This window comes from Hemibagrus wyckioides, linkage group LG09 (assembly GCF_019097595.1).
Source record: "Hemibagrus wyckioides isolate EC202008001 linkage group LG09, SWU_Hwy_1.0, whole genome shotgun sequence".
Classification (NCBI taxonomy): Eukaryota; Metazoa; Chordata; class Actinopteri; order Siluriformes; family Bagridae; genus Hemibagrus; species Hemibagrus wyckioides.
The window spans coordinates 19,782,794-19,798,156 of record NC_080718.1 but is presented as its reverse complement, the minus strand read 5'-3'; the positions used below and the strand labels follow the sequence as shown (position 1 = coordinate 19,798,156).

At 43.7% G+C, this 15,363-nt stretch overlaps 1 protein-coding gene across 10 annotated transcripts in view; it reads left to right on the top strand.

The window, feature by feature from the left end:
* meis2a (Meis homeobox 2a) overlaps window positions 1–14,667 on the top strand; it is a 67,713-nt gene extending 53,046 nt beyond the window's left edge. For 4 of the 10 annotated variants that reach the window (XM_058400114.1, XM_058400113.1, XM_058400111.1 and 1 more), the window contains exons 11-13: window positions 8,495–8,553; window positions 9,681–9,791; window positions 12,889–14,667. In XM_058400114.1, coding sequence (XP_058256097.1) covers window positions 8,495–8,553; window positions 9,681–9,791; window positions 12,889–13,190 — 472 coding nt within the window. In that variant the 3' untranslated portion in view covers window positions 13,191–14,667. Of the gene's footprint in view, window positions 1–8,494; window positions 8,554–9,680; window positions 9,792–10,103; window positions 10,202–12,888 lie in introns of all 10 variants that reach the window. The other 6 variants (XM_058400120.1, XM_058400118.1, XM_058400119.1 and 3 more) reach the window with 3 other exon arrangements.
* Window positions 14,668–15,363: the final 696 nt, after the last annotated feature.

Below are 15,363 nucleotides of genomic sequence, written 5' to 3'. Positions count from 1 at the left end.
TTGGAAAACACAATAGAGCTAGATCGCCTACCTCATTCCCCGTGCTTGGCCTTATGAATATTTATCAAGCCATCACAAGTGTGATGTTTCAATTTGAGCATGTGCAGTACAACTGTCCTTCCCCAAAAGCTGGTGCATGGGACAAAAGCAAAAGGCCAAAAATTGTTGGCGGTTTTAGTTTAGTGATGAACAGCAGTTCTGAAGATCTACACTAAGCACAAGATGTTCCTGGCTTTCATATTTTTGTTCATCTCCTAAGTGGTCTCCTGTTGGCTGGAACAATCTTACTATAAGAGGAGAGAAGTTATCTCTATTCCTATTTCTCATTCTCTGTGCTCCTTATGGCCTTGATGCAAAGGGTTGTTCAATGCTTTGCTGCAGGATTTTCATTAGTGAGAGTAGGAGTGTGTGTCTGGAGAGGAATGGAAACTCTCACTCACTATACCACTTCCAGTCTCCACCTTACAATCTATCCTGTAGGTCCATAGATCCTGGGGTGGAAGAGCGAGATAGAAGGGAAAATGAGAAGAACATTATTTTTAGAGTTCGTCTAGCTGACTCATCCGACTACTACTGGCTTAGTAGTGATGCTTGAACATCTTAAAAACAGGACTAGTCTTAAAGTGTAAGTGGCCTAGATGAACTAATGCCATGCTGAAGCTACTCTGGGGTACATTTGCAGTGTAAGAAGGACATACAGCCCCACATGTACAGCTTCAGGGCTGAACTAGTACTCCTAGGGGTCATGGGGTCAGTCCTTCTAGCACACTGGACTATTTATACTGGTGATGTGTTGTTTAGCTTGTCGCCCTCAAACATGCCTGGAGGTTTAGTGTGTGTGCATGTGTGTAACTACTGAGCCGAGTGCCACATCAATTATTCAAGAGAGGTTCCAGAAAAGCAAGATGTTTAACTGCTGGACCTTACTGTGTCTCATTTGTAGGGCTGATATAGTGAACACAGATAAACTGGCACAAATGCACACTGGCCATGTGGTATCCCAAGGGAGGAAGAAGTTTTAGGAACCTTATAATCGTTTGTATTTCTGTCCCTATTCCAAGGGTGGTAGCATCTATGTTTCAGGCATTAGGGCAGTGTGGCAGACTCTCTCTCTCTCTCTTTCTCTCTCTCTCACTCTCTCTCCATTTGTATCTTAAGGTGGCATTTTCTAATTGCTGAGATGTTGTATTTTCACTGCCCTACATTCAGCACTGCCTCAGAAGACAAAGGGGAAAAGGGAAAGAAAATGGGGGCAGCCTTCTACCTACTTTGTGTTCTCTCTGTCTCTTCGAAACCCTCATGTGCAATTCAGCGGTATTTGTGTTATGTAAGAAGAACATTTGAAGTCCCTCTATACAGGCCTCCCTCTCTCATGGCAGCAGCCCATTATATTCCCCACTAGAATCTCAGCGAGAAAGACGTTTGATATGAGGCAAAGGAAATAGATTGGCCTTATTTCCTGTCTGACTGTAGCCGCACAGGCACCCGTGTTGCCAAGATGATGCAGTCAATTGACGCTCAATTTTGTTTGAAATCTCACGCCTCTGTGGCGTCATTATCAGGTTCCCCTGGTAATCCACAAAGCCGTCTGTTTAGTTCCTGACAATATGAGGAGTCGTGGAGTCTGTTACTCGATTACCAAGGCTTGTGGGATGGGAGGGAGAGTAGAAAGAGAGTAAACGGAATGAAAGGCAAGCAGGGAGAAAAAAGGGCCCATATTTCTGATAGCATGAAGAAAATGTGAGGTGAGGGTGCAGGGAAATGGAGATTATACCTGCCCTCCCTGCTACGCTGAACAAAAGACTCAAACATGGCTCAATGGTAAGAGAAAACAGGGGTGAGAGGTGATAAGGGACAAGCCCTAGTCCCTTCTACACTGAAGAGAATGGGGCCATCGACCCCAATGTATGACCTTCTCATTTCCAGGAGGTGGTGTAATGATAGAGACTTGCTGCTGCACCCTGGCTGTGTTCAATAAGAGGCAGATAATTGAGAGCATTAACGGCTGAGTTGAATGACTGGGCAGAACTGCAGAACCCCCCCAGCACCCTGCACTGACCTGCAACAAGGTCCTGGGCAACACCTGCCCTCACCATTTACCCTCAAACACCCTTGTCTTGGTGTGTGTGTGTGTGTGTGAGAGAGAGAGAGAGAGAGAGAGAGAGAGATTTTGGCACGTGTCAGTCTGCTCATTGTTTTATATGTTGCTCCCATGTGAAATAACCTGAGCGGGAAAGGTGAGCTGAGATTCTTCTGAGGAATGAGACTACCTTACAGCACTGGCCACTTCTGTCAGTCTCCATATGTGCAAGGCAGACACACAGTTATGTCGACACACACAGGATGTTTCGAAACACACTTCAAAAAGGTAAAAAAATACCCCAAAATATAGCTGTTTCTCTCTGGTACATGAACTGCAGGGAAAAGAAAGAGAATGGCTTATGTGCTCCTATATACCCGTATCAGAGGGGGGTTTCTGTGGGGGTATGGGGGGTGGTGGGTTGAGAGAATGTGGACAGACTCCTAATACTTCTTCTGGCAGTGATAATCAAAAATAATAGCACTGGTAAAAACATTCCAGAGCAAAGGTGCCTGCCTAGAGAAGAAAGGGGATTAATGAGGGGGAAAGATTAGGTGCTGCCTGAAAGTAAAAGCGCAAGAGGGTGAGAGAGAAGAAAAAAGGTATAGTCTTCTCTCTAAGGAGCTGAAAACTGGTAGTGCTAGTGTAGGTTAGCTTCGCTCGGTTGTTGCAAGAAGAAGGCCTCGTTCACACAGGTGTGTTGACGCCTGCGGCTGCCTTGGCCTCAGCCCATTCCATTCAGACTGATTTGAACAATAACTACCGTATATCTTAAAGCAGGGAGTGGGGGAGCGTCAAAAGGAGATGCCTGTGAGCTGTGTTGGGGCCAAGAAAAACCTCGGCGCAGTTGTCAGAGCTTGTTGATATAGCAAGAAAAAGCAGGAGAGGTTTTTCTCGCTCGGCCCCTTTCTTTCCGCTCCTCAACCCCCTATCAACTCGTCTCCAGCAGATTCGGCTGGTTTTGTGCCGCAGGACAGAATGGGGAAAGCAGAATTGGAAGAACAAAGTCGTGCTGTACGAACCAGCAGCTGCTGCTCACAGGATCAAAGGCGCGACAACCCGGGCTTCCTGGCCTGCGCCACCACACAAGGTGTTTGACAGACAGTTAACAGCTGGGCCCACTCCTTCCACACAGGGGTAGGCTTGGACTGTCCAGCAGACTGGGGGGTGACATCCCTCAACAGGGTATCCCCTACCTGTTCATGGGTTTGTATCTAAATGGGAATGTGCCACAGGTGCTGCAGCTCTACACTGCCTCCCAGTCAGGTTTATATCTGTGTAATTGCCATGAAAGGGAGAGTTATAGAGAAGTTCTCTTTTCTACAGTTCTGGCACTACATAGCTCATGGCTGAGTGGAAAGGTTCAGAGCCACATTTTTTTTTTTAACATGGAGCTTGACTCCTCTGATGAATGCCAATCTGGAATCTCTGAAATGGTTTCAGTCATCGCAGCATGTCTGGAGACAGAGCCAGAGTCATTGCTTTGCTCTGACTGCAGCATGATGCTCCAGAGAAACAGAATGAGAGAGAGAGAGAGACAGAGACTGAGAGAGAAAGACAGAGAGAGTGCCGCAGTGCTATTGATTTATTTTAATTAGCAGCTCATTAAAACGTGTCAGTTTGCAAAACAAATATATAATTCTTTGTCTGATTTTCCACTTGGATCTTAATGACTCCTGCTGACGAGAAACTGGCGCAGAAAAATAGCTCAGAGAGACAAAGAGTGAGAGAACGAGTACAAATTCTCTTCATATGTGACAGAGAGGAATGCAGCAGGAGTTGGGGGGAGAGCTGAAGCCTGTGGAAAAAAGTGGGAGAGGGAGAGGAATGGCAGGGCCAAGGGAGGAAATGAAGCGGTGAAATCTGCCAAGGTAAGAAAAGGTGAAGCACTTTTCCTTTCTAAGAGGAGCAGCGGAGAACTATGTAAACACCACAATGGTCTGAACACAGGCTCCCACAGCCCTCGTCCAAAAGAGACACGCACACACACACAATCCTGCTCAGCTTGCGCTCCCATCTGTACTGAATCAAGCGACAGGCTGAGGTAATGCTTGCCGCGTTATGTCTCCCGACTCCTGTTTTAAGTTAAAGAAGAGAGAGATCTCATGGGCTGAAGGCATCGTCTGCACACTCCTCCCCTTTCTTCCAGCGTCACTCACTTTTTCTCCGCCCCTCCTCTGCACTGGCTCTGAATAGATCCTCTCAGATAGTTTATGATAAATCCACAGATAGGCACAAGCTGGTGACCAGCTTAAATTGTTACTTTGTCTGTCCAGCAGGCCGATATGAAATCTGTATTTACCCCGTAGCAGATTAGAGGCTGCCGGTGGCCTGCAGACACATGCCTGACCCTGTTAGTGGGTGATAATTGGGACATGTTTGCTTTTATTAAACCCACACTTCCCAGGTTTAATCTGTGTACACTTCCCAGGTCAAAGTTGAAACTGAAGCGATTTTCCCCCTTAAGCCATTAAAAAAAATCTTACTCAACAGTGACTTATTTTCTCTTAGAAGTGAGATTTAATCGACAGCAGACAGCAATGCTGTCAGAAGTTTAGTCTGAGAATGCTGAATTTTGTTTGAGGAAAGATTTTTGCTAGTATATACACTATATCCCTTTCCAGCCATTTGGCTGGATTGATCTTTACTTAATGTCACTCGTTGAACACATTTGTGCATGCTTTTTGAAGCTTCTCAGTCTGAATGCTGCCCAGTTAAATCCTCAGCTCTCCACTCTAGCACCTCCAAGTATCTCCAGATTCCTTGAAGCAATGTGGTCTTGCTTGGTTTTTTTGCTCAGTCACTGTAAACTTGTCAAACAAGGTTCGACCCTGGTTCTGATTGGGTAGGCTGCCATGATTGATTGGGGCACAGTAAGAGGGTGTCTCTCTTGGCTGGGTTCCAGGACAAGATGGTTTGACATGGGGCTTTCTTACAGAACGAATACTGATGACATGAGTTAGTTACCAGGTGTGGCCATACCACTATAGAGCTTGTCTCTCAATCTCTCGCGCATAGCAGTAATCCATACATTGTGGCGTTCCAATGACTCAGCAAGGCAGCCATCGCTGCTTTCCGAAACTCACGTGTAGGATTACTGCATTACCCCATGTGATGTGACATAGCAAGGCGAAAATTTAGTCGAGAGTGCAGAAGCCTGCTGCATAGCCTGTTTAACACGCTTGCCTGCCTGGAAGCTCCCCTTGGGCTGTTTGAGTTGAGATTTCTGGTTGGACAGAGAGTGTTGATGCAGCTCCATGCTAGAGTGATGTGAAGTGGACTCCTGCAGCTCTGTCTCCATTATTCCTATTTGCACTGGCGGTGGTTTGTTTATGGTGGTGCTCTAAATCTTAGTGAAAGTGATCCACTGACAGAGCATCACATGAAGGAAGGAAAGACTAACTTGGTTCTTCTGTGGAAAGAAGCAATTGACTTGTTTTCCACATAACACCTGTCTAGCTACACAACACCCTGCCCATATAGTTATACCGTGGTATATATATATATATATATATATATATATATATATATATATATATATATATATATATATATATATATATATATGTATATATACACGTTCATGTTCCTATGTCTTTGTAAATACTGCTAAAGATGGCCTCATTCAATTTTCTTTTGGTCTTTCACTCCTCGATTGATTTGTAAAAGCTGCCAGCTTAGACATTAAACACAGCCAGAGTGCCAGGCTTTTTTTTATCTCCTGCTGTAATGTACACATTCTGTTGAGTATCCAGAGAAATGACCTTTCAGTGACCCCTTCACCTAGCCTTTAATTATTTGTTTGAAGACAGCATGGAGTTCCCATGCTGGGTGTAGGGGACAGGGGGAGGGGTGATAATACAAGTCAGTATGCTCAGAGGGGAATGTTCAGCAGTGTGTGTGTGTAAGAGAGAGAGAAAGAGAGAGAGAGAGAGCCGGCTAGTATATAATGTTATGCAGGCTCAGGCTATAATAAGTACTCTACCAGATGTAAATAATAAAAATGGTAGTAAGACTTTGGAAGTACCCTGTCCTCGTGGCCGGACTCTGTACACATTTGGGACTCACATAGGGAGGTAGCAGTTGCGGTTAGGTCCCCCTGGCCTGTGTGTGTGAGTCTGTGTGTGTTTCGGCAGGCCTCTGCTCCAGTGTGCCAGCTCAAGCTGCTTTTCTCTGGAGGCCTGGCATGGGTGTTGTTCTAAGCACACCCCATTAGCAGCTCATGGGAGGAGGGAAAACAGTGTTATCAAGCCCAGCTCTGATAATCTCAATTGGCTTTACTCAAACTGATAAAAGGCGCTTTGGGGGCAGAAGAGGGCCCTGGTCAGCCCCCGCTGTGTTACTGTGGCAACAGTTTGGAGAAGGAAAACAGACGCTGTGGTGTTTGTGTGTTGTATTGTGCAAAGATGTGTCCAGTGGGGACGGCACTGACATGAAGAGGTCAATCCCGGTGGCAGCTGTTTAAGAAATACATGAATAACTTTGAGAAAATGTGTGTTTTATGTGGAGCATGTTTGTTCAAGGGCAATTTTATCTAGCTCTCTTTGCCAAGAGGCAGATAATACAATATAATAATATACAAATACACTAATATAATATTGCATTTGGGTTTATTAAACAAAAACGATGTCTAGATAAAACCCTGCTAACTAGTGCGTATAATTATTTCTCTTCTTGGCTCAATATGCTCTGATAGAAAGTAGGCATTCTCCTCACCTGTGAGGAACATTCCTAACATTACGTGTTTATGGTCCAGTTCTGGGAGCATGGTGAAGGGGGAGGGTGCACATGGTTCTGATTTGAGCCTTTGAGAGCTTTAATGCAGCGAGTTAAAGCTCTGTAGAGCTTGGCAGGCCTCGTTTTTGCTGTCTGTCCAGAAAATCCTGACAGGGGGGATTTTTTTTCCTGTGTTTACATGCCAGAGATTAAATCTCGACCTCACTACAGGGATAGTGGCATTTTCTGACAACAAAGACAGCCCTTAGAGAGGACATGATGCATGACTTTGATTTCAATTATCTCTGGGGATCATTAGGAAGTCTGTGGTTTAAAAATAGATTTCAGTATCTAATATTAGAGATATATGTATATATATAACACACACACACACACACACACACACAGGTGTGCTTCAATTGCTGTGCTTCAGTACAATGGCCTTTGTGAATACCAACGGATTTTTTCTTCAGTCGCCATGCCGCTCATCTCTTGAAGTCAAAAAGAAACATTCATTGCACTCGGAGCAAATGAGCTGGACTTCTCTTTTCCCAGCTGTGTATTTTGTAAATTTAAGCCTGTCACTTTGAAAGCCCAGATTACGGGCATTTAAGTTAATAGGAGAAGGTAAGGGCAGGTATCAGGGGTTCATGAGGGATTAGGGGCCCAAATTGATTCCAGTTCTCCTTTGCATCTAATGACCATTCCTGTAGCATTGCTCTGGGTGCGTTAGGCTACGTCTCCCACTGCTGTGCATTTAGGATAGCCTAGCCATGATTGTAACCTCTCTTTAATATCAAACACATGTTGGTACCTGTAGCCCTAACATCTCTCTGCAGTCCGAGTATGTTAGAAGAGTACCTTTTCATTCGGCGTGGATTGGCATGTCTTTGACTTGACACGGCCTTGGGCGTCCCATTCTGCCAGAAAGAAAGGGCTTCCCTGGCTGGCACTAACCTTGTGGTGACCCTGCAGGCTTTACAGTGCAAAGCGGCAGGAGAGAGCAGGGCCAGGGTGGCTTTGTGGAACTGCACTTATTTGCCGCTGCGGTGGTGATAAAACTTCAGACAGCCTAATTGATGGGCTTGCTGACATAACAATACCTCGTGAAAGCACAGAGGGGCAGTGCCTGGTCCTCGTTTAAAGACATCTGGGAGGGGAGCAAAAGCCCCCTACAATGCAGCCAGAGAGGGGGGCATGGAGAAGGCCGGTGAAAGACTGAAAGGAACCATTTGTGTCTTGGCCCTCACAAACTTTTAACTTATTCTGAATTTCTAATGAGCGATAACCCACTAAGAGTAACGTTTATGTGCACGAGAGGACCGGTGTGAAGGTGCAGCGTGAGGAGCCCCAGAGTGTCAAATGCACAGTGGCCTCACCACAACTACATGCAATGCTTGTGGAATGTCTTTGGAGTAGCCATAGTTACCAAAAGTAATCAAAAGCTTTATTAAGCTGAAGGAATACATCATAAGGGACATTAAAAGGATACCACTTTGGGCTCCCAAGCCGGAGCACAATCGCTCCTTTGTTGTTGTTTCTCGGTTTTGATTGCTTTTCGAGGAGCTAGCCGCTAATGCAGCCATAAAGTCATGCAAATGGCTTTGTCTTGATTGTGCTCTGTAATGAATATTTGTCTCCTTTAATGGTAGGTGATTTAAAGTCTCTGTTCTTTCCCCCTGTCTTGTCTTTTCCCAGGTTCATTAATGCCAGAAGAAGAATAGTACAGCCCATGATTGACCAGTCAAATCGAGCAGGTAAAACCATCGCTCTCTCTTCCTCTGCTCCCTATTCCAATCAGGTCTTTGGCAGATAAACATTCACACACAGTCTGCCATTATGGGACGAAGTCCTCCTCCTTTTCCCATCCTCTGCTTTCCTGCGTCCTCAGTGGGACATGTGCCAATATGACCAAGCATGTTAGCTGATGGCTCTAATTAGATGTTCCCAATCTAGCTTGTTAGAGGTACATTAGCACACATTCTCTGTGAAATGCTAATTGGCCACGAGAGTACTTTAGAGGAATGTGTAGAGCATTTAACTGTCTCTGTAATATGCTTCATAATATGCTTCTTGTAATTCTTAGTAATTAATTCGTTTTGAAAATACGAAGCAAGAATCCAGAGGGTTCTGTGTTTATTGATTTAGTTCTGATTTCTGCCTCTGGCATGCAGGTATCGACAGAGCTGCTATTTTTGTAAAAGGATTAAAAAGACTACACACTGTAAATTGATTAGACAGACGATGATTTGCCATATCTTCTGGAAACCCAGATGATTAAAAAGCACAGCGTGATAAACTCCAAAATGGTCCAAAAGGAATAGCCTTAAAGATATTGGGGGATTTTATAGACGTAACATTTGGAAGACGTCCCTTGAATTGTGAAGGGAATTGTGTAAACGATGTGAAACTTTTACTGCATTTAGATGTTCTGAAATGAATGCTCCTCCTGGCACGGGGGCTGGATACGTTTTGAATGTTTGAATGCATGATGTCGCAATCAGCAAACTTTCCAAATACAGCATGACTAACCACTTTTCAGTGTGTTCTGGAGATAACACACAAGTGCTCATAATAACAGCATGAGATTTTAGTAATATAACAGAAACTAAAGATGTGTGGGATAGATGATCCTGTGTTTTATCAGACAAATCAGATGCTTTCTGTTTTCACTTCACTGGAGCGTGTGTTTAATTTGTCCTTCTCTTGTGAACATGTGCAAGTATGTCCTGGACTGGCTCTGCAAGTTCGCATACTAGATCTTTGACTCATGAATGTATCACAATGTCTTATAGTGTGTTTGGGCTAGAGCTGGAATATTTGCTCATTGTCTGGTATGTCTTCTCTTCTTTTCCCCTCCTGTCCACGTTTTGACTACAATCAGGTTTTCTTCTTGATCCTTCAGTGAGCCAGGGAGCAGCATACAGTCCAGAGGGTCAGCCCATGGGCAGCTTTGTGCTGGATGGCCAGCAACACATGGGAATCCGGCCAGCAGGTAAGCTCATATCTGACCTTACTATGCCCAGTTACTAACCACTGTCTCAACTGGATCACTACTCACTCCTGGGTTAGTTCTCGGTCTGCTCTGCTTCTTCATGCATGCTATTTCAGTCTCACTGTGCCTGCCGCCTGTTTAACCTCATTCATTATTAATCTTGGGCACAAATTTCAGTCAACAGGTGCTTTTCTTGGATGGGGTGGAATATCCTTCATCTTTCTATTGCTGTAGCTGTTTCTCTCTAGTGGTGGGCTCTGTCCTGACTATCTGTGTCTCATATCCCTCTCTGGTGTTTCTCTCCTCTTCCAGGGCCTATGAGCGGAATGGGGATGAATATGGGCATGGATGGGCAATGGCACTACATGTAACCCCCACCTTGTAAAACAAAACTCAATGAAAAGGGGGAAGTAAGTACACCGGTGCTTTTTCTCAGCTTTTCCTTCCGTGTTCTTTTTTTTTTTCACTCTTCGAACCTCCATGATACTGACCCTAAATAACAGCAAACACATTCCACACATAACCATCAAACCCCTGGTGCACAGTGTGTTGGATGAGCCTGCTATGGTTTTATTAGGAGAGAAGGAAGTATTGCGATGCCCACCCTGGAGGAGCGGACTTGTGGCGCCAGACGCCAGGGGAAGAAAAAGCAAAGGAGAAAAGCACTGGCCACAAATTTATTTATCACAACAGTGGCATTGCTCTCCCCATCTCCGGCAGCCAATGCAAATGTTGGACGTTTAGGGAAAAAATAACATCTCCAGGGGCAGGGGCTGACGGGGAGAAATTAAGCAGGCTCCAGTGAAGCGATAAAGAAGGAGAAGTGAAACTGTCCTCAGAGTGACATAAATCTGTCTGGGGAAGGATTGATGCCCAAATTATCTTATATGCAAAGCCGGGAACGCTGCAGTACATTATGGTCCCTGGGCGAGATATACGGGCCGAGGGTGACACGACCGATCCTTCACTGGGAGGAACCCGTGTGTTTTGATTATTTTTTACAGGGAAGAGGGGAGGGGGCACTGAATCCCAAACATAAGACCCAGAGACAGGAGAGATGCCGAGATAAATTCAAAGGGACGCAGACGTTAAAGAATGGCCGCATATAAAAGGGGGGATTTCTCTTCTCTCACTCTCTCGCTTTTTCTTTCTCTCCAAGGCTAAATGGCTGTTGCCTGATTAAGACACCCATTATACCTCCCGCCAGCACCGTGGCACTGACATTTGAGAAATCAAGACATATCACATCCCAAAGGCGCCAGGGCAGAGGAAATTTTATTTAACACCTAAACTCCTCTGCTCAATGAGGCACAATATAATAACACTTACCTTGATTAAAAGAACCCTTTATATGTAAATAGGCAGTGGATTTTCCAAAGGGTCACCATGACGATTCTTCCAACAGCCTATTCCAAAACCCCCCTCTACCACCATCACTACCACCAGCACCACCACACTGCTAATGGAGTCAAAAATGCAGAGAGCAATGTTCCCTAAAACAGCCACAGAGAGACAACATTTGCTCAGCTTGGATAATTCTTGATATAGGCTATATACTTTCTAGACTATTTAATTACATAACATATTTTATGCTTCATGACCAATTACATTAATAGCTTAATACAGAGGAATATTACCCTCTCTTGATTTGATTACGCAGCCACACAATATGGTATATTTGGTAGTTAATTATCATCAGCCATTGAGCAGACTGCTCTGCTGGAGCAAGCAGAGAGAGAGAGAGAGAGAGAGAGAGAGAGAAAGAGAAAGAGAGTAGGCCAGTCCAGGCGGCATTATTGTCCTCAGATGGTTTTTACCACTCCTGTTAATAAAGGATGGGGGGGGGGCACTGCACAGATCTACTTAACAGAATGACTGCAGCTTACAAGACTTGAGATTACCAGCTTACAGTGTCAAAAACATCTGCTGGGCCTTTTAACAGGAGCCGATCTAGGTTATATGGAGGCGAATGCACTCCTGCTGCCCTCTCTGCCTAGATTGATTTACTTTTTTTATGGCTACGATAGCGGGCTTTTAAAAGAGCGTCGTAACAAACATGTGCATTCGAATGAAATGAAGTAAGGTGGGAAGCCAGTATTCAAAAATGACACGTCTTTCAACCAACAAGATCGCTCATTAATCTCACCCTCAGCTGCTCTTCCCCCTTCGAGTCCTCCTGTGTAATTTCTTAATTGCAGGGTACCAAGGTAGAGGAATGCAGAGCGTGAGCATGCCTGGTGACCTTGGGGCGACCCCCACTTCCCCCGCCTTAACTGGCCGTTGCTAATCCCCTAGGGGTTCACATTACAAAGCAGTGCAGCCCAGGCCTCCGCTGTCCCCTGGCCTGCTCCACACCCATACCTGCAAACCCATAGTACAACACAACAAACCTAGCAACCTCCAACATCCAGCAAATTTACATACAAGCTTCAGGATTTTTATTTTATTTTTTTTAAACTTCCTGTACATATTTCTGTTTTGTTGAGGTGTCTTCACATCCTTCATACGCTCTACGCTCTACTCTGAGCCATTTCCACTACCATAGTTTCCAGTTTTCCTTCGCTTTTGTAAAAGGTTTCCTTAAGGGGAAAATATCTATTATGTTCAGTTCTCATGTTGTGATAGCTAACTGAACCCCAGAATTATTTAATACTTTACTTAAAGGGATTTAAATCAAATACGACCACTAAAATCAGCTGGGGATTGGATGTATATGCAGGTTCCTTTGCATCTTGCCAGTTTGCGATGTCAGTGGATGGATGTGCAGATCACTTTACAGCATGAGAAGTGAGCAGGAATGTATCGGGCTGACTATGTCCCACAAGGCGCTGAAATACTGCAGTGTAGTTTTTCATGTGTCCTACACACATAGAGAGCAAAAAGACTCAGTGATGTGGATTTACTCTGCGTTTGATCGAATATCCTGTTTAATGCTTAGTGTGCTATTTGGTATGGAAAAAACATAGAACACATATCAAACTCCTCCAGTGTCTATTTTATTCTATTCTGTATTACAATCAGGAGACACTAGCTTATGTATAGTGTTGTGAGTGTAAGCAGGATTTCTAACCCTTTGGTCTTGGTGTGTTTTTTGCAGGTCTGCAGGGCATGCCAGGGGAGTACGTACCTCAGAGTGGTCCTATGGGCATGAGCATGGCACAGCTACCTTATTCTCCTCCACCTCCTCCTCCTCCACAGATGCCACCACACCTTTCTCAGCTACGACACGGACCCCCGCTGCACTACGTTCCGGGCCACGTGCCTCCTCACCACGCCATGCTGATGCACGGAGGACCTCCTCCTCATCCCGCCATGAGCATGTCTGCACAGAGCCCCCCTATTCTCACCCCCATCGACCACAGCACTGGTGGACAAGGCCTGGACATCCACGCCCAGTAGTGTAAAGGGAACCAGACAAGAGCAAGCGAGAAAACAACTTCAAACTTTCCCCCTGCCCACTCCACTAAAGCGAATTTGTTTGTGATTATTTTTAAGAACAGAATGAAAATGGAACAGTTTTGACCAGAATTAGACACTCGAAATATGGAATTCCAGATGAGCTGTGATAATTTTTTAAATCTTGTCAAATTTGTTACTTTCATCGATGGAGGACCAAGCTGACAAGAACACTTTGTAAAGTCTTGGGCTTTTGTTAAAGATCAACAGAAGACATTTTGGACTTATTGCACAATAGTGCAAACTGAAATAAACACATACACACACACACACCACACATGTACACAACACTCACTGATCCATGCTCTCGTTTGAACCATTTTAAAGAAATAATTCTGGAAGATAAAAAAAAAAAGACAAGAGACTCCAAGAGTTACAACTACTGTAGTATAAAAGTATAGACACTAAGTTAAAACTTGTGCATTTTGGTTGATCACTCGATTTATGTTTCCAGACCTAGTGCTAGAATTAAAGGTTAACCCCCTGCTTTTCACACTGTGCGTGCTGTTCCCTGAGGGAGAGGTGGTCTCATTGCAGCAATAAAAAAAATAAAAATAAACAAAACAAAGAAATAAATAAAGGAAGAAACATCTCTGAAAAACATTGGCACTAACACTAAGACCTGAGCAGGCAGTGGACCCGTCCCGATAAGGACCAGAAGTAGCACTCTACAGAGAGGCTGCTGAGAAGCCTGCTCTCTCTGTCTGATTCAACACCAACCTTTATTTCAGGCCCCTCTTTTTTGGTTCATAAATGAATGTTTCCCTGTAGGTAAAGTTCTTAGTTTGAATTGCCCAAGCACTGGATTGTGTTGGTTTTATACATTTTTATTTTATTTTTATTATTTTTTTTTTTTTGTATCATGGACTCTATCATGGAAGAGCCTATTGAAGGAAGCATATCCGTTGAAAAGCAACATCCCACAATAGTTTCCATGCCTCTGGATCAACACGCGCACCATATGGACAGCACAAACACTATGGTGGATTCTTTGGCACTTAGAGAAGCTATTGGTGGTTGATGCACCAAAAAAAAAAAACTTTTAAAAAAAGAAGAGGAAAAAAGAACTTAAATTATGAACTCAAAGCTTGGAAGAAGAGCTAAGAGAATATTGTAACAAACTTCGTACAGAGTTCAGTCTATTAATTGTTTCCTGTTAGATATTCTATGTGTTTACCTCAATTGAAAAAAAGAATGTTTTTTGCTAGTTTCAGATCTGCTGTGGCATTGATATTGTATGTCCATGAATTCCTTCCTTTTTCAGCACGTGTTCCTCACTAGATGATAAAGATGCTGTCCCCCCCTTAAGCTTTGTCAAAAAAAAATACATTAAATACTTGTATGAGGACTGTGACGTAATGTTTCAAAGGTGTTCAGTCACAAATGCTGTAATAAATATTTCATTTTTGATTTTGTTAGATTCCAGTGTGCTCAAACGTGTGTTGAAACTACTGCATGCTTAAAAGCGAATATTATTATTATTATTATTATTATTATTATTATTATTATTATTATTATTATTATTATTATTATTATACAGACTGGAGATTCATGTTGTATTTTGGCCATCATGGCTTTTTCGAGAAAAAAAACACTTTTGTATTTAAAACATTATGAGCTAACAGTTTTGCTGTGATTTATTGATAGAGCTGAGGCGTTAAAATGTAAATGAGTAAGTAAGAGCACATATAGCTGTCTCATTAGCATTAGGCTAGTTTGTTTTATCGGGGCTTTAGCATTAGCTGAAACAATGGCTGTTTTCTCCTGTTGAGTGTGTGTGAGTGTGTGTGTGTGTGTGTTTGAATGTGTGAGTGTGTGTGTGTTTGAATGTGTGAGTTGCTCTGAGGCGCCCCCTGCTGCTGGCACTGAGCTCTCTGAGCTCTGTAAGTCTTCAGTGTCCTGAATGTTTACGCACCAATGTTTTCTCTCAGCTGCATCTCTCTCTCTCTCTCTCTCTCTCAGTCCAGCCTTATTGTTTCATTTTTACAACAAAAAAAAACTAAACCCGATAATTATTTGATTTTTTTTATTCAGTAGATGAGACGTGCTTTGTGCATTCCTATTTTACTCATATGCACAGATTATAACGATGTTATACACAGATTATTAACGATAG